Here is an 18,900-nt window from a genome sequence, read left to right as displayed (position 1 = left end):
TGCACTCTAAGGGAAAGACAGGCAATGAGCAAACACACCGCTGGTCTGAAGGTGGTCAGGGCTACAAAGACAATCTGGGGAAGGGGATGAGAGGGCTGGGTGTGGGTGTCATCTCCTCAGAGTGGAGGGGAAGGCCTCCATGGTATGAGGGCACAGGGCAGGGCCCCAAAGTCACAGGGAGTGTGCCATGGCAGGAGTGGGACAAATGTTCTAGGAGGAGGGCACAGCAGGTGCAAAGGCCCTGTGGTGCGAGTGTGCCCGGCACGCATGGGACTCCACTGAACCTTTATGCTCCCCATTCCCAACTGCACGTACAACAGTGTCAAACTGGGGTGCCAGACCAGTGGTGACAGCCCCCCAGGAGCACTGGTGTTGGGAGGTCCAGGCAGGCAGCTCCTCCATACTTACCGTGAACTGGCCTTTGGTCCTCCTCCGGCTGCCGATGAAGAACCGGGCTCCTTGCACCGATAGGGTGTCCGGGAAGGGCATATCAGCCATTCTGAAAACATTGGAGGATGGTTTTAGGGCCATGGGAGAGCAGGGTCGTGGCCTATTTACATGGAAAAGGATGGGGGCAGCACCGCCTGAGGCTGTATCAATGTCTGGGGTCAGCCGTACGAGTATCACAGGCTGGGCGCCTTAAACCACAGAAGTGTGTTCTCTCGCAGTGCTGGAGGCCAGAGGTCTGAGATCAGGGTGTCGGCTGGGTGTGCCCCCTCTGAAGACTCCAGGGGAAGGTCCTGCCACCTCTTCCAGTTGCTGGGAGCTCCTGGAGTTTCCTGGATTGTGGCTGAATCATGTGGCCTTCTCCTCCATGCCTCCTTGTAAGGTCACTGTGTCAGGGCCAACCTACTCCTCAGCTTAGCTCGGTTATGCCTGCAGAGATGCTGTTTCCAAACGAGGTCCCATTCTCCGGTTCTAGCGGATGTGAATTTGGGGGGATGCTCTTTGCCCCAGGACAAGGATCTTCTACAAAAGCGTGTGCTGCGGAGGTGTTCGGTGGCCCCTTTCCATGTCACAGGCGTCTCCAGTGGCTCCTCCCGGCACGGGGTCCCCAGCCCGCCCCCTCCTCTGAGCCCAGGGCCGTGGGACAAATGATGTCGGGGCCAGACAGGGTTCACCTCGGTGAGCCGGGACTTGTGGGAAGATGTGGCTGGAGTTGGGTCTTGAGATGCAAGTGGAGGCCCAACTCGGGATGGGGAAGACGTGGGACCTCCTGGAGGGGACTGCGTGGCTGGAGCCTCTGGGGGAAGAGCCAGGTGTGTGCTTCCTCTCCACTGTCCAGCACCTCCCGGACCATGATGCCACGTCCTCTAGTCAAAGCACCTGCTCCGTCCAGGGTCTGCCGTCTGGCTGCCGCTGGCCGTGGCAAGGTCCCAGAACGCCTGCGCTCCGAGCACAGCTCCCAGGCTTCCTGGGTCCGGGTGTGAGCCCTCCGCGGCGTCGCAATGAGCTCCAGCACCCGCACCGCCAGCCTTGTCCTCCTGCACATGGCCCCCATCCCAGAACTGCCCCACCGCCGGCTCCCTGTAAAGGCCCCAGTGTATTCAGGGCATGGTGGGGCGGAGTTGTGATAAAGGCATGTTTAAACAGTGTGTAAGTGTTAAGGAGAATCTTTTATTCCAGCAAGTTTCATAATGACAAAGCAGAGTGAGATTCTACCTTTGAAAGGAATATTTGTCATAAGGATAGATCTAGTGTAAATGGACCATTTGTGATTAAGAAAGAAAGGGTGGTGAGCCCCAGCCAGCGAGGAGGGACGCTGAGGTCCGGTGGGGGTCGTCCCGGCCCAGCTTACCCGGGAGCCAGGCCATGGGGACCAGGCCACGGCCACGACAAGAGATGGGCTCGGGCTCTCGAGTGCCCGGAGTTGCGTCAAAGCTACTAAGGTGATGTTCTGGTGAATATTTACTCCCTCGTCCCAGAAAAGGAAACTGAGTCAGAGAGGTTAAGTGATGGGTTGAAAGTCACAAAGCAAGACCTGGGCCTCATCGGGCGGCAGCTCCTTTTGGGCTCCTGGTGCCCGAGTTCACTCTGACCTTCCTCTGGGCCTTGCCTCGACGCTACCGACTCCGCAGCCGCGTCGATGGGTCGAGACCCATCCCCCAGCCCCAGCGGGCAGGCTGCGGCCCCTCCCAGCCCGGGTGCTCCCGCCCGTCGCCGCCTCTCTGGGGGGCGGGGCCGTTCCACACCACAAGCCAATGAGCCTGGCGCGCCTCCTCCAGCCTGACCCCAGCGGCCTTCGGCGGAGCCCCGCGGGCCAGCGTGCGCCCTGCGAGCCCTGCCAGCAGCACCCGGCCCCCTGCCACCCCTCCGGCGCCGCGGTACCTACATGTCCACGGGGAGGCCGCAGTCCCTGGTGAGGGAGAAGGAGCCTTCGGACACGGCCAAGACCAGCGTGTGCCACCGGCCGTCCGTCAGAGCCGGGCCGCGGAAGGACACGCGGGTCTGCCAGGCGCGCCCCCCGTCCTCCCTGAGGAAGAGGAAGTGCAGCTGGGTGGGCGAGTAGCGCAGGCCGAGCAGCAGCGAGTCCCGCTCCTCCGCCACCACCGTGAACAGGTACTCGTTCTTCTGCAAGAGAGGGGCCAGCGGGGGCGGGGCAGGGAGGGGGCAGGTGGGGGGGGGCAGGTGAGGGCGGCAGGTGAGGGCGGGTCTCTGGGCCGCAGCGCCTGAGACAGTAACCAGGGTCTGTGATGAAACCAAATGCACCACTCACACCCATGAGGACAGCTACTGTCAGTAAAACAGAAAATTGCAAGTGTTGCTGAGGATGTGGAGAAATTGGAGCCCTTGTGCACTGCTGCGGGGGGAAGGCAGCAATAAAATGGTGCAGCTGTTATAGGAAACAGTATGGAGGTTCCTCAAAAAATTAGTGTGGAATTACCATCTGACCTAGCAATTCCACTTCTGGGTATATGCCCAAAAGGACTGGCAGCAGCCTCCTGAAGAGGTATTTGTACACCCGTGTTCACGCGAGCATCGCTCTCAATAGCTAAAATGTCGAGGCAGCCAGTGTCCATCGATGGAGAAATGGATAACTAAGATGTGGTCCATTCATGCAATGGGGTATTGTTCAGCCTTAAAAAGGAAGTTCTGACGTCAGCGTGGATGAACCTTGAGGACCTGATGCTCAGTGACGTAAGCCAGTCACAAAAGGCCGGGTAGTGTGCGATCCACTGATGTGAGGTCCCTGGGGGAGCCGATGCACAGGGGCCGAAGGTGGGCGGTGGGGCCGGGGCTGGGGGGCAGTCATGGGGAGCTGCTGTTTAATGCATGTAGAGTTTCCGTTTGGGGAAGATGAAAAAGGTTCTGGAAAGGACGGTGCTGATGTCTGCACAACAGCCTGACTGCCCTTAATGCCACTGAGCTGTACACTTAAAAAGGGTTAAAATGGGAAATTTCATGTTACGTGTATTTTACCACAATTTAACAAACCTCGCGCCACCCGCCATTGTCGCGATCTCCAAATGCCAGCAACCCCAGCTGTGCATCATTTTTCCGCTCGGACCAGGGAGAGACCATATGTACTTGCCTGTACGTAGTGCAATTTAGAGTCTGTTCATTTCTAGCCTAACACAATGAAAAGCGTAAAGAAATGAAAGTGATTAAACCTGAATGCTAAGCAGATACGTTAAATATAGAATATAGTTTTTTAGCAAGTCTTTCCCCATGTAAAACTATGAGTGAATTCCACGCAACTGTTATACTAAAGAAGTGGAAAAACTCCATGGTCCTCATGTTTAATTTAACACTTAATTTAGCAAAATCAATTTGCACAGCTTGGGTCACACGGCCTCTGGCCACTCCGGGTGCTGAGGGTACACGTGTGGCCCCTGCACTTATCTTCCATGTGAAGGGCGCCTTCCCGTGAGCCAAGTCTCAGGAAGTGCATGGAATGTGTGGAAATGACACAGTAGGACAAAATGCTCACAGTGGTGGCTGGGCCCGTGAGGCGGGTGGCTGGGAAGAACGGTGACGTCACAGCCAGGGCCTCCGGGTGGACAGGCGTCTTTACTCCCCCATGTTCACGTCCCAGGACCCCAGAGCCTGAGCAGGCGCTGACCTTCTTGGAGAGGGCAGGGGCCCCACCCAGAGGGATCAGGCCACTGACCTTTGGGGTTCTCAGTCCCTCACCTCTAGGAATACTCCTGGCTGGAGGAGACCAGTGTCTGGTCAGAACCCTGTGTTTCCCCCCAGTGAAGGTGAGAGACAGGAATTGGATCATGTGATGAAGTAAGTTTATTTATCCGGGTGCCTGAGGAGGTGCTGACAGGACGGAAGTCGAAGCCAAGTGACGCAGGCAGAGGAACTGGGAGGGGGACAGGTGACCCAGAGGCAGGTGGAGGCACCTCCTGGGAGGCAGAAGCCCGGGGAGCAGCGAGGTCGGGTTCCCGGGGCAGGATCAGAGGTCAGTCAGGCCAGGACAGTGGGGACGAAGGGGACCCTGTCCCGAGTGGGGGCAGCCGCCCAACCCAGGTCAGGAGTGAGGGAGGCTGGGAGGACCGAGTCATGGGGGCACCTGAGCCCGGCTGGCCCGGCGGGGACGTGCCCAGTCAGCAGCAGGACGTGCCCGAGGCGGGGACGCAGCAGGCGGGGCGGCAGAGCAGGGACACAGAGGAGGAGGGTCTGCGGCAGGACGAGGGGCAGGGGGTGGGCTGGCAGCACGCGGGGCTGAGCAGGGGACGGCCTCACAGCACACGGGCTCGCAGCACGCAGGTGTGTAACAGACGGGCTTGCAGCAGACAGGTGTGCAACACAGGCTTGCAGCAGACGGGCACACAGCAGGCCTGCTGGCGGGGGGAGCAGGTGCGGCAGGGGGGCTCCCACACTTGTCCTTCCTCCTTGGGGTTGAGAGCTGGCTGCAGGAGCCCCTCATTAGTGCTGGCGTAGTTTCTACAATAGCTTTCCCTCGTTAAGCTGGTGAGTGTAAATACCCTGAGTTGCAGGGTGTCTCCCTTCGCTCCTTTGGCTCCAGAAAGTTATGGAAAATGTTGAGGCGAGATTATGCTGAGTGTGGCGTAGAGGTGAACACCTCTCCAAGTTGACGAATTCTGTTCCACCTCTCCTGTGTTTGGGGTACTTTTAGTATCAGTTTAACTTTTAAGCATTTTAAAATTTAAGTGTACCCTGCGTGCCGCCACTACTGAGCTCGCGCGCCTAGAGCCCGTGCTCCGCAACAAGAGAAGCCACCGCAGTGAGAAGCCCACGTGCAGCAATGAAGAGTAGCCCCTGCTCGCCGCAACTAGAGAAAGCCCGCACGCAGCAACGAAGACCCAACGCAGCCAAAAAAAAAGAATCTTAAGTGTAAAGTGACATTGGCACATCTTATAAAATGCAAGTGGTTCAGAAGATTGGACCACAGAGTGGGTCTAGGGTCACGTTCCAGCAGGGCCTGGTGTGAGACCCAGGCTCTGCCAGCAGGAGGTGAAGGATGCCCAGAGCCCTCGCAGCCCAGCCTAGCGTGCCCAAGAGGAGCGTTAATGGGGCACGGTCGGACGTGGACTCTGCAATGAAACTTTCTCAAGGAGCAGCGCTCACAGGTGTCTGAGTGAGTCTGGGGCCGTGAAAGGGACGCAGGACTGCAGGGTAAGTCGGGAGCCGTTTTCATCAACATTTCACCCAAACTCAAGTGCCTTTCGGTACAGGCTGTGCACCCCACACTCCTCGGCTGAGCAGATTGCCCTTCTTGGCCCGAGGTTGCCTCCCTCAGAGGTGATGCCCTGAAAGACTCAGAGAGAGGGAGAGGGTCTCCTGGAGACCCCGCGTGTGAGCAGTGGAGACGTGCGGACCCCAGGTAACACCCAAAATTAAAGCCCAGGCAACACTCAGTTTCCCTCGTGGATCAAGAAGATGTGGTCCTGAGGAGCCTGGAACAGAAAGTCAGCATGGGCTGACTCTGGTGAAGAGGTCGACGCCTGAGCAGGGATGGTCACGACGGCCCTGGCCACAGCTGTGGGGGTTAGACAGCACTGTCTGAGCACCTGTTCTAGGCCAGGCGGGGATCCTCCAAATCACAGAGATAAAAGATAAAACCCCAAATATGATGAGAGAAAATGTAATAAACGGACCGTGTGTTTCGCCGACACCAAACATGACAGTCCATTTGCTAGGGAGGGAGGAGGCACAGCTAGGATAAAACAGTAGAGACAAAACTGAGCATGAACCGCTCTGAGCTGAGTGCACAAAGATGTGTGTGTGTTTGGACTGGAAGGGCTTCATGAATTTCAAGAGCCTCAGGTCTTTAGAGCCCACCCACCCTAGACATGTGTTGGCAGTTTTTAAATGAACAGAATTAATAGCAGCCCCTTCGCCGTGCAGGAAGAAACAGCACATAGTCTGGAAATGAACCCCCCCCCGCAGGGCTGACTCCGGACACCTCTCCCACCACACAGTGAAAGACACAGAGCTTCTGGGGGAACATCCGGGATTAAGGCTGATTTGATCTTTTTTCAAATTATTACATCTTTCTCAAGTAAAGAGAACAGCGGTGTATTTTCATATAAGCAAGAGCTTAGAAAGTACTCCACTCACATTTCCCTGTTGAAAAAAACACTTAAAGAAATAAGACAAATGACCAAGTGATGAAGCAGACAGGAGCACCTGGGGGGTTGGGCTGGCGTCAGTGCAAAGAAGGGGAAACAAGTCGAAATAGCCAGTGAGATGGGTTGCGTGTGCAGAGTCTGATCCTTCGTAGGCAGTGACCCTGGCGAGGCCCAACACTTTATTAATATCAGAAGCTCTGTCTGTGTGAGAGCCACCTGGCTGCTGGGCCCTTGAAAAGTAGCCAGTACCACGTGTTCGGTTTTTTGGGTTTTTTTGTTTGTTTTTTTAAGAGAAGAAATTGTTCTGTTCACTGTTGTATCTCTGGTGCCTAGAACAATTCTTAGTATTGATACACAGAAGGGCCCATTTTTATGAAAGAATAACAGAGCATCTTACCGCAAGTCATGTTCCTAAGTAAAACAAAAATGTCCACAAACAAATGGATCTAAAACTTTCTGAAAACCCGACATGTGGAAGCACAAGAAATGCAAAGTAGATTATTTTTCTATTCCCACTTTGCTCTATACAGGTAGGAATGAATTATTATACAATTTTTCAAGGTCCTAAACAACTCAATCAATCAAAATTTACCTCAAAACTCATTTAATCAAAATAAAACTCATTTAAGTCATTTTTTTTTTCAAATTTACTTTTCAGAACAGTTGGTCACAATCCCTGAATACAAATGCCTTGATCATTTGGAATATGCTACAAAGGCCGGTGGATGAGCTACAGAAGGAACAATGGGAAAATCAAGAGTCTGGACTATCTCCTACTTGGATCAGCAGTGATGAATCAACAAATGATGACTGTATGCAAATGGAAGCAGGATTACTCTCAATTTGATCTTCAACTTGCTGGACAGGCACAACTTATTCTCTTCTTTCAATATAACTGATACGATAAGAATACGGCTACATTAACTTACTAAAAGCAACAAGGTACAAAGATAAAGGTATTAATCTCTGGAAGTATTTTGAAAACACTGATAAACACTAAATATTTAATACTAAAACACTGCAGGATCCCCTCAACAATCCCTACCCATTTTCCCAACTTTTAAAAAATTTTTGCATTATTTATTATTGATTGTCGCCTCCCCCACCTAGAATGTAAACTCCGTTAGAGAAGAATTTTTCCTGTTGTGTTCAGCCTTCTATCCCCGGTGCCTGAAACAGTGCTTGGTACATAGAAGGTGCTCAATAAATATGTTAAATCAGGACTTCCCTGGTGGCACAGTGGTTAAGAATCCACCTGCCAATGCAGGGGACACGGGTTCAAGCCCTGGTCCAGGAAGATCCCACATGCCGCGGATCAACTAATCCGTGCACCACAACTACTGAGCCTGCGCTCTAGAGCCCGCGAGCCACAACTACTGAAGCCCACGCACCTAGAGCCCTTGCTCCGCAACAAGAGAAGCCACCGCAATGAGAAGCCCGCGCACTGCAAAGAAGAGTAGCCCCCGCTCGCTGCAACTAGAGAAAGCCCGGGCGCAGCAACAAAGACTCAGAGCAGCCAAAAATAAATAAATAAATTTATTTTTTAAAAATATGTTAAATCATTAAACAGGAATATTAAGTGGGCTTTTAAATTTTAACTAAGATTGAACAAAATGCCTAGACGTCTCTTTTCCTTCCAAAAATCACTTTAGAAAAATATTGAACAAATAGTGAATCTATAAGCATTTTAAAAGCAGCTTTTAGTAACACGTATTGAAATGGTAACTTTTTGGATATATTGGGTTAAATAAAATATGTTAAATTAATTTCACCTGTTTCTTTTTTCACTTTTAAATGTAGCTATTATAATAGTTTACATTTGAGGTCCCCACCCAAGGCCCTTCTCGCTGGGGAACACCCGTGTCCTCCAGGTGATTGCCTGCCCAGCACCGTCCCTGCAGGGCCAGGGTGACTCCCTCCTCCCTGTATTTCCCAAGAGGGCAACCTGCCTTAATATTTGAATTCCTGAGGGGATCAGCCAGTGAACACCTGCCACTTCCAAATATCCCTCCTCCCCCTTGGCTGTTGGTCCCTGTGATGGTGAGTTTCATGTGTCAACTTGACCAGGTCGTGGTGCCCAGTTGTTTGGATAAACATGTCTGGATTTCATGACAAACTTATTTCTTAGGTGAGAGCAACATTGAAATCAGTGGACTCTGAGGAAAGCAGATTGCCCTCCAAAACATGGGTGGGCCTCACCCAATCAGTTGAAGGCCTTAAGAAAAGACTGAGGTCCCCAGAGGAGGAAGAGACTCCACCAGCAGACCATCTCTACACTCGAGCTGCAACACCAGCTCTTCCCTGGGAAGCCCGCCCTGCAGACTTTGGACTTGCCAGTCTCCACAATCACGTGAGACAGCTCCTCAAAATAAACCTCTCTGCATATGTACACACACGTCTCATTGGTTGTTTCTCTGGAGAACCCTGACTAACACAGGCTCCGTCGTCACCGCACATGGCTCTCTCCCTCCTGGCCTCTTCACACAGACAGAAGCACTCACCCTCGTGCCCAGGGCACTGGAGAGCAGCTGGCCCCAGCCTGTCTGAAGCTGTTTCTGGAGTGGGCTTTATGCCTTCAAGGCAGATGCTTTATTAAACGGAGTGTCCCTTGTCTCTAGTAAAGCTCCAAGTCCCCAGTGTGTGAGACCCAGGGCCTGGTTACCTGCCCGCTGCCGTCCTTCACTGGTGGAGGCTGCAGGGGTCTCCAGATGAGCAGGAATCTCTGGGCTGGAGGCTGCAGGGGAACTGCTAGCACAGGACGCCCAGGCAGAGTGCGGGAGGGCCTGTCTGGCCCTGCCCAATGGTCCTACTGCCCTGGACGCAGCTCAAGGCCACACTCCACATCAAAGCTCTTCCCTAGGGTTTGCACAGGTATGCACTCAGGGTCTCGGAGAGGGCCTGACAATGACTTTATTTGTTAACAGACTGGCCCCTCACATAGGGCAGAAGAAAATCCACGATCTGACAAGGATGGAGAGGAGGACGCTGCTGAGACAGGGTCTAGAGGAAGCCAGGAGCCAGTCCAGGGAGCCAGCTGGGCAGTGAGAACTCAGCCCAGGCTGTGGAAGTGGGTGGTTCTGGGGCAGAAGGAGATCCCAGACTGGGCTCAAGGCTGCAGAGATTTCAGATGGAATTCAGGGTTGGCCCTAGGAGTAGCTGGCAATGTGCCCAGTCAGCAGCAGACTGAGGTAGGGACGCAGTAGGCAGGGCGGGAGCAGGCGGGACGGCAGAGCAGGGATGCGGAGGAGGAGGGTCTGCGGCAGGACGAGGGGCAGGGGGTGGGCTGGCAGCACGAGGGGGCTGAGCAGGGGGGGCCTCACAGCACACGGGCTCGCAGCACGCAGGTGTGTAACAGACGGGCTTGCAGCAAACAGGTGTGCAGCAGACGGGCACACGGCAGGCCTGCTGGCAGGGGGAGCAGGTGCAGCGGGGGGCTGGCAGCTAGACTGCTGGTGGCACGAGGCCGTGCAGGGGCCGGTGCAGGCTGGTTGGCAGCAGGGGCTGGACACGCAGCTCACTGGGGTGCAGACGAGGGTCAGGCAGGGGGCCGGGGCGCAGCCGCTGGGGTAACGGCAGGGGGCTCGCAGCAGCTCTCTGGGCAGTCGTCCATCTGCCAGCAGGAGCCGGTGCAGGAGTCACAGGGACCAGGCAGGCAGAGCCGCTGCCGTAGCTCAGGGCGCTGGAGCAGACGGACAGGGTGGACGTGGCCGTGGTGGGGGCGGTGGCTGGAGGAGGGTGAGAGTGTGTGTGTGTGTGTGTGTGTGTGTGTGTGTGTGTGTGTGTGTGAGGTGCTCAGGGCTGCCCAGCTTTATAGCCGTCCTCTGTGTTGTGTGTTGGCACGGCAGCAGCTTGGTGAGGTCTTTCCTTCCTTGTTTAGTGTCCTGCTCTGTTTTGGCAGCACTGGTCACTGTCTGTAGATGCCTTTGGCTGGTGAGGCTCCTGAGTGGGGGTGGGGCTATCCTGACCTGTGTCTGTCTCCAGAGGATAGACGGTAGGAATCTTTTTGATGTTTTTGCAGGGACAGTAGCAGTCAGGTGACTCTCGTTAGTGACAGCCCTGTGCTCCACTGGGGGCAGGGGCTGCTCTTGTAAACAAAACTCCTGCTCCAAAGGAAGGGACAAGCAGGAACAATCCCAGAATCTGGGCTTTGAGGCGAGGGAAGTGTTTTCAGGTGTGGACAGGTCTGGCCACGCCCCACTGGCCTGGCCACAGGGTGGGATGCACTTGGTGAGCAGACGCTGCTGATCGTGGGGGGAGGTGAGGGGGCCTGTGTCCACTAGGAGTGAGCCCTGGGGCAGGTGTGAGGACAGGTGTCCTCCTGGGGCAGAGACTGGCTCACAGAGAGGGGCAGGGATGCAGACGCAGGCTAGCGCAGAGAGAATGACCGTGGGGGCAAATGCCTTTCGCTTCATTGCGGCTTGAACGTCTATAGAACCTCCCCTGATAGAGTCTTAATGCTCACACCTTCCTCCTATTCTACAATATCAGGGGGCTCCAGACAACATCAGGGGTTCCTACAGCCCCTGGGTGCAAATTAGGACAAGATCTCCTCCCTCAAGCACTCCCCCTCACAGGCAGAAGGATGTGGTGGCTGTGACCTGACCCTCTGTTGTCAGTTCCTGGAGTCTCTGTCATAATAAACGTTCAGTAGCAGAGCCTTGTTGCCCATGGAGCCTTGTCCACAGACATCTGCACAGTGTGTAGCAGCCCGTGCCCCAGTGCTCGGTCTACACCTGGGACCTAGTGACATCTGGCCATGGTCCCTCGTGTCCTCACTCTTCAGCCACTGTAGTCTGCCAAGTCTCTGAGGGGCAAGGGCGGGGCCCTTGGTGATGTGCTCGGCTGCAGGCCTCTGCAGGAGTAGCCAGGGCTCCATCAGGGACTTGTTGGGGGTCAGTGGGCTTCAGGGTGAGGCTGATGGGTGGGGCTGGGGACTCTGCTGGAGGACCACGTGGCAGTCAGGCTGCAATGGAGAGATATTACCTCAACGAAATAATAGCTTAAAACTGTCAAAGTGAAAAACTCTAATCTACACATCCAGGAAGCTTGATGAACTTCAATCTTTTCAACACAAAAGATTCACAAACAGACATGTCATACTAAATATGCTAAAAGTCAAAGACGGAGGAAATCTCAAAAGCAGCAGGAGAAAAATGCTGAGTCACTCACAAGGGAAGCCCAGTAAGATTAATGGCTGACTTTCCATCAGAAACCGTGGAGACCAGAGGCAGTGGGACCGTGTACTCAAAATGCTCAAAGGAAAAACTGTCAATCAAGAATCCTATATGCAAAGAAAGCTATTTTTCAAAATGGAGGAAAAATATATTCTCAGATAAATAAAAACTGAGAGAATCTGATATTAGCAGACTCATCTCATTAGACATACTAAATGGAGTTCTTTAGGCTAAAAGCAAGTAACCCCAGACAGAAATTCCAACCCACAGGGGAAAAAAGATGCCAGTAAAGTTAATTATGTAATTAGAAAAGACAATACAAATGCATATTTTTTTCTTGTTTCTTCTCTTACTTGATTTAACACAATTTATAAAACAATATATATATAAAGCATATTGTATAAAACAATATGTATACAATGTATTTTGGGGCCTATAGTCTAGAAATGCAATATATTTGACAACATCAGCACAAAGGAGGTACATGGGAGCAAAACTGTACTGGGCAAAGGAAATTACAGCAGATGAGAACCCAGATCACAGGAAAAAGTGAAGAGAACCAGAAATGATAAAAAGGCTAGGATAACAAAAGCTTTGCGTTCCTTTCTTCTCTAAGCTTCTTAAAAGTATACTAAGTAATAATTATAACAATATATTCTTGGAATTTTAACATTTTAAGATGAAATATTATAACAGGAAGGACAAAAAAGACAGGAAGGAATAGAGTTACATATAAAAATGAGCAGTGTTTTTATATATAACTGGAATTGAGTTGGTATAAATTGGAAGTTGATTCTGATAAGTTAACATAAGTACATGATAGACCTTAGAGCAAAGGGAAACTTAAAAATATATGATGAAAAAATCATTAAAGAAATAAAATTGCTACATTGGAAAGTATTTACTAAAAGCAAAAGAAAGCAGTAGAAAAGGACTAAAGAAACACAATTACAAGAAAGACAGGAGAAATAGGAAACAAAAAAGTGAAATAGCAGACATCAATCCAACCACAGTTGATGCTCATTATTGTTATAGAAAGTCACTGCGAACACTGGATTAGCAAGTACTCAACAATTGCTTCTAGGGGAAATAAAGATGTAGGTTCCTGTGAGCCTGTAGCCTCATTTTCATCAACTAATCAATACATAACCTTGTGTTATGTGTGTCTTGGAAAAATGCATTGAGTTTTCCTTTACTCTCATGAAGAATGCTTCTGACACCAGATGTGTGGGTCTTCACCCACCCCAACAAGTTCTCTGACACCATATGAGTGCCCTACAAGTCAGTTCAGTTCTGACCCTAACCAGAGTCAACACAGACCCCACACGTTAGGTTTCAGTTGCACAGTACTGCCCCCGGCTTCAGATGCCAATTACAAGTAGCAGGCACCCGAGTGACCCACAACTTCTGTCTGACTTGGCTACAGATTGGAGGTTCCCATGACTCCTTGAATAAGTTGCTAGAGCAGAACCCAGAAAGACAGTTTACTTATTATTGCTGATTTTTTACAAAGGATATTTTAAAGGATGCAGACCAACAGCCACATGAAGATACATAGGGTGAGTTCTGGAAGGGTTCTGAGTGCAGGAGTTTCTGTTTCCATGGAGTTGGGGTGTATCACCCTCCCGGCATGTGGACGTGTTCAACAACCCAGGCATTCTCCAAGCCCTGTACTTTGGGGATTTTTATGGAGGCTTCATCTTGTAGGCATTGATTAACTCAATTTCTAGCCCCTCTCCCCTTTCTGGAGAATAGGAGGTGGGGCTGAAAGTACCAAGCTACTAATCAAGGCTTGGTCTTTCTGGTGAGCCTCTCCCATCCAGGAGCCCACCAAGAGTTGCCTTATTAGAATAAAAGACAACTCCTATCCCAGGAAATTCCAAGGGATTAGGAGATCTGTGTCAGAAACCAGGGTCAAATACCAAATATTAGCCAGGGTTAGATAGATAGATAGATTTAGATAGATATGGTATTATTTCACAATGTATGTTTAATATTTATTGTTGATTCATTAGCACTGAACTCACTTCCAACAGCAGCATAATTCATGCCTGAATGGCACTTATCTGATGCACGTATTTTCTTCCTAATGCACATCACAGCCTTCTTGCACTTAGGAACACTAGACAGCACTTCAGCACTATGCTTGGGAGCCATTTCAAGCAGCAAGGTCACCAGTGAAAAGCACAAAAATGTGAAGAACGTAGCTCTAAATGACAGCAAAAGGGCACTTGTTTACAGTATGAGCTGAAGCAAGAAGGCAGAGCATTGCCTTGTCATCCTCAGCTGGGAACATGCATGTTGTTCCCATGACATCAAATGTTTTGCAGCTCTATGCATGTCCATGAATGACTTTGGAAGTGCCAAAAGTATTGATTTGGGGGTTACAAATCAATTTTAGAAAGCAGGTGAATTTGCAAATACAAAATCTGTGAATAATGAGGATCAACTATATATCAGTAATAACATAAATGCAAATAATGCAATCAAAAGGCAGAGATTGTTAGACTGCATAAACAAACATGATTCAACTATATGCTCTCTGCATGAGACATACTTTAGATTCAAAGATAGAAATAGATTGACAGTAAAAGGATAGAAAAAGATATACAAACAGAAACCACAAGGAAATATTAATATTTTACTAATATCAGATAAATAGACTTTAAACAAAAATTGTAACTAGAGACAGGCATTTTATAATAATAAAAAGTCAATCCATCAGGAATATATAACAATTATAAACATACATGCAAATAATAATAGAGCTTCAAAATACATAAAGTTAAAACTGACAGAAACGAAGGGAAAAATAGACAATTCAACAATATTAGTTGAAAACTGTAAAATACCAATTTCAACAATGCATAGAACAACTAGAGAGAAGATCAAAATGGAAACATCAGACTTGGACAGCACAATAAGCCAACAAGACCTAACAGACATCCGTAGAACGCCCTACCCAACAGCAGCAGAATATACATTCTACAGAAACACACATGGAACATTCTCTAGGGGAGAACATATGCTAGGACAGACAACAAACCTCAATAAGTTAAAAAGGACAGAAATAACACAAAGTATGTTTTCTGACCACAATGGAGTGAAATTAGAAATTAATAATTGAAAAAAGTGGGACGTTCATGAATATGTGGAAACTAAACAATACACACCTAAATAACCAAAGGGTCAAAGAAGAAACCAAAAAGGAAATAATAAAATACTTTAAGATGAGTGAAAACAAAGATCAAAATACCAAAACTTATGGGATGCAGCTAAAGCACTTCTTAGAGGGAAATTTATAGCTGTAAGTACCTATATTAAGAAAGAAGAAAGATCTCAAATCAAACCTAACCTTCCACTTTAATTAATGGATCAAAGACCTAAATATAAGAGCTAATTCTATAAAGCTCTTGGAAGAAAACTTTGGGATAAATCTTTATGACCTCAGATTTGGCATTGGATTCTAAGATATGGCACTAAAAGTATAAGCAAGAAAAGAAAACATAGGTAAATATGACTTCATCAAAATTAAAAAGTTTTGTGCTTCAAAGGACACCATCAAGAAAGTGAAAAGACAACCCATATAATGGGAGAAAATATTTGAAAATCCTATATATGATAGGGCACTTATATCTAGAATACATAAGGAACTCATAACACAACAATTAAAAAGGCAAATAATCCAATTAAAAACTAGGCAGAGGACTTGATTAGACATTTTTCCAAAGAAGAGACATAAGTGACCAATACACACCATCATTATTCATCAGGGAAATGCAAATCAAAGCCACAATGAAATACTGCTTCAGGCCCACATGGGTCGCTAGAATCGAGAAGTCAGATAATAACAAGTGTTGGTGAGGCTGTGGAGAAGTTGCAACCCTCATCCAGTGCTGGTGGGAATATCTGATGGTGTGGCTACCTTGGGGAAACAGTCTGGCAGTTTCTAAAACGTTAATCATAAAGTTACCCTAAAACTCAGCAATTCCACTCCTAAGTATATACCCAAGAGAAATGAAAACACATGCCCCTGCAAAAACGTGTACGTGAATGTTTATAGCAGCATTATTCATAATAACCAAAAGGCAGAAACAAGCCAAATGTCCATCAACGATGAATGGGGTGATCAAAATGTGCTATATACACACAGTAAAATGTGACGTGGCCATGAAAAGGAATGAAGCGCTGATACACGCTACATCACGGGTGAACCTTGAACACGTACTACGTAAGCTAGTTACAAAGATCATATATTACAGTATATGATTCCGTTTATATGAAATGTCCACAGTAGGCAAACCCGCAGATCCAGAAAGTCAGTGAGTTGCTGCTCAGTGCTGGGGGTAGGGAGTGGGGTCGTGTGGGGGGAGCCAGAGGGCTTCTCTCCGAGGTGATGAGCATGAGTTACAACGTGCTGTGGTGAGGGCTGCACTGAGCCGCTGACGGCACCGGGCACCACTGAATTGCGCACCTCAAACGTGTGAATCATATCTCAAAGAGCCTGTTAGAAAGTTCCTGAGCATGACAGTAAATAAAGAGATGGAGCTGACGGCGAGCCAGTCCCCCGGGGGACCCACAGGTTGGAGGCTTGTTCAAGAAAGCAGCTGACAAGCCAGACTTTCACCTGAGAACTGGAATTCACATTAAAAACAAGAGGAAAATGGAACTCACAGAACTGAAAATGCAATGGCTGCAGCTGAAAGCCCAGCAGCTGTGGGTTTGAGAGCAGATTGTACAGAACGACGAGCCCCCGGGGGGTATCAGGATGGAATCAGTCGACAGAAAACCAGCTGGGAGAACCTTGGCTGTGAGAGAATCGGGGATGCTGACTCGGAATGGGAAGGATTGGTCACACGCCCAGGAAGTGCCTTGTCCTGGACCCTGGGGAAGCCTCCAGGGGCGCTTCCACCCTAGCCGGGGATGGTGGGAATGTTAGCTGGATCTGCGGAGGATGGGACTGCAAGTCACAGGTAAACAGACCCCAGAAGAGTATGTTTTTGTTATTTTGTTTACATTTCCTGCTAAAGGATGTCAAACTAAAAACTCCGAGCCTTATCCCTAGCCTTTGACAGCTTAGCACGCCAGAAAATTATAATTGCTGTACAGACTCCTAACAAATGGTCACACAGGCTCTGCCTGCATACTCACAGTGACGGGGACCTCACTACCTATCACGGCCGGCCACTCTTGACCTCTTGACCGGATCAGTCGTGCCCTTCGCACGCTCTGGCATTGAGAACATGCAAAGGTACGGGAAGGGGGGGTCATTCTGCAGGAAGAGTGGGAAGTGTCACTGACCTTAGGGGGGAGACTGGGAACTTTCAAGGTTACGACGATGGAAAATTCTTCCGGGAAGAGGTCGCATCTGAAGAAAATCCTTGACGCAGGAAAGCTCAGGTCGTGGGGGGCAGCGGCTGAGAGCTGAAGTCCTCGTGCACCTTGGACCTGTGTCACCGTGACCCCGACCGCAGTGCCATCAGGAGGGACCGCCTCTGCCAGGATGTCCAGGGGCCGCAGGTCTGTGTCAAGGAAATCACACGTGGGTTATGCCAGGGCGTTTACGGGGGCGCCCAGGTGTGGGTGTCCGGGCTCTGGTCTCAGTGTCCTACAGGGTCCTCGAAAGAGCCCTGTGAGCAGGGCGTCACGATTATCCCGTGTGGACTGAGAATGTCTCCTGACACATCAGAAAACAAAGGATGTTTCAGCCATCGAGCCAGCACATTACAGCCACCCCCGACATGCACCCTGAGGAGGCTCAGGACGGGAAAGCACGGGATGCTGGCCCCAGGTAGCTGAGGTGCACATCAAAGGAATGATTTCAGGGCTTCCCTGGTGGCGCCGTGGTTGAGAGTCCGCCTGCCGATGCAGGAGACGCCGGCTCGTGCCCCGGTCCGGGAAGATCCCACATTCCGTGGGGCGGCTGGGCTCATGAGCCATGGCCGCTGAGCCTGCGCGTCTGGAGCCTGTGCTCCGCAACGGGAGAGGCCACAACAGTGAGAGGCCCATGTACCGCAAAAAAAAAAAAAAAAAAAAGGAATGATTTCAGTGAGCCCGGACTCTTGCATCTTCCCATACACAGAAACGCACTGAATCCCTTAACTTGAGGTGTCTGGTTTTCTTTAATTAACAGCATTCTTTTGATGGTCTGACTACCTGGTTTTCTTACAAAACTCCTCTGTATCCTGGCTCTGCCCTGACCTCGGAGCCGTCCCTCAGAGCCATCTGAGATGCTGTGTCCTGGTTAAGTCCTCAGTTTTGTCCGCCGAATAAACCACACTCTTAACTTTTAGGTTGTGCATTTTTTTCAGTCGACGCCCGTCTATCCAGTGAGAAAGCGGAGGCACCGAGGGTTCACGGCCACCCGGGTCTACCGTGACCTCTCCTTCCCACCCTTCCACCCCGTCCCCCTGGGTTTTGCTGCCATTTTCAAGTCAACCACCAGGCGCTGTGCTGGGTGTGCTGGGGCACAAGGAAGCCCCCACCCGGCCCCGGGGAGCCCGTGGTCCCTGGGAGACAGGCTCGCGCACGGGAAGCCTCCAGGGTCTGAGACAAGGCAGGCACGGCATCCCCGAGCCCCCAGCTCAGCCGTCTGTGACACGGTCCCAGTGGTGCCATAGGAGGGCAGGGCCCCGGACAGGACCTGGACGCCGCCCTGGCCTGGGCACTGCATTCCCCACACGTTGTAGAGGAGCAGACAGGCTCCTGCTCCGCAGTTCAAGGTCATCAGAAACAAAGCTCACCTGAGCCCAGATGATAGGAAAGGAGAGCGGGGAGCGCAGGGAGCACCTGTGACTAGAGGTGGGGTTCCAGACGGCCCACCCGGCCCCGCAGTGGAGGGAAGTGCTGGCTCGGAGCAGAGCCCATGGCTGCCCCTTGGACCCTTCCAGACTCGGCCAGCATGTGTCAGGCCGTGGCCTGGGACAAATGACAGGCACATGCGAATGAAACAGCCGTTCCCCAGAGCTGTCTCCCTCGGGGGCTGGCGGTCCTGCTAAGGGGTCTGAGCCTGACACAGGGGTGCTGGCCCTGGAGCCAGAGGTCAGTGCACCACGGGGATCAGTCAGCAAGTCAGCGGGGCTGCGGCCATGAGAGCAGAGGACGCCCCCTCTGCGCTCCCCCCGCGCTCGGGCCTGGCCCCCACCCTCGATGGGGCTGCCCCTTCCCCCGTCCAGGGACTCACA

The 18,900-nt window shown here is 50.9% G+C and overlaps 1 protein-coding gene and 1 pseudogene across 1 annotated transcript in view; both read right to left on the bottom strand.

Annotated features, from left to right (window-relative positions):
• The window catches only part of TSPEAR (thrombospondin type laminin G domain and EAR repeats), a 59,585-nt gene that overhangs the window by 22,180 nt on the left and 18,505 nt on the right, over window positions 1–18,900 (bottom strand). Inside the window, exons 2-4 of the mRNA XM_022596764.3 lie at window positions 17,018–17,238; window positions 2,333–2,571; window positions 409–499 (exon numbers count right to left, since the gene is read on the bottom strand). Of these exons, the coding sequence (XP_022452472.2) occupies window positions 409–499; window positions 2,333–2,571; window positions 17,018–17,238 (551 nt within the window). The remainder of the gene's footprint in view (window positions 1–408; window positions 500–2,332; window positions 2,572–17,017; window positions 17,239–18,900) is intronic.
• Window positions 4,493–10,954, bottom strand: LOC111186300 (uncharacterized; annotated as a pseudogene).

Source organism: Delphinapterus leucas, chromosome 4, assembly GCF_059928025.1.
Source record: "Delphinapterus leucas isolate spDelLeu-1000000601 "Yukka" chromosome 4, BTC_Dleu_Yukka2, whole genome shotgun sequence".
Lineage (NCBI taxonomy): Eukaryota > Metazoa > Chordata > Mammalia > Artiodactyla > Monodontidae > Delphinapterus > Delphinapterus leucas.
Note: the sequence above shows the minus strand (reverse complement) of the source record. Positions and strands in the feature narration are given on the sequence as shown.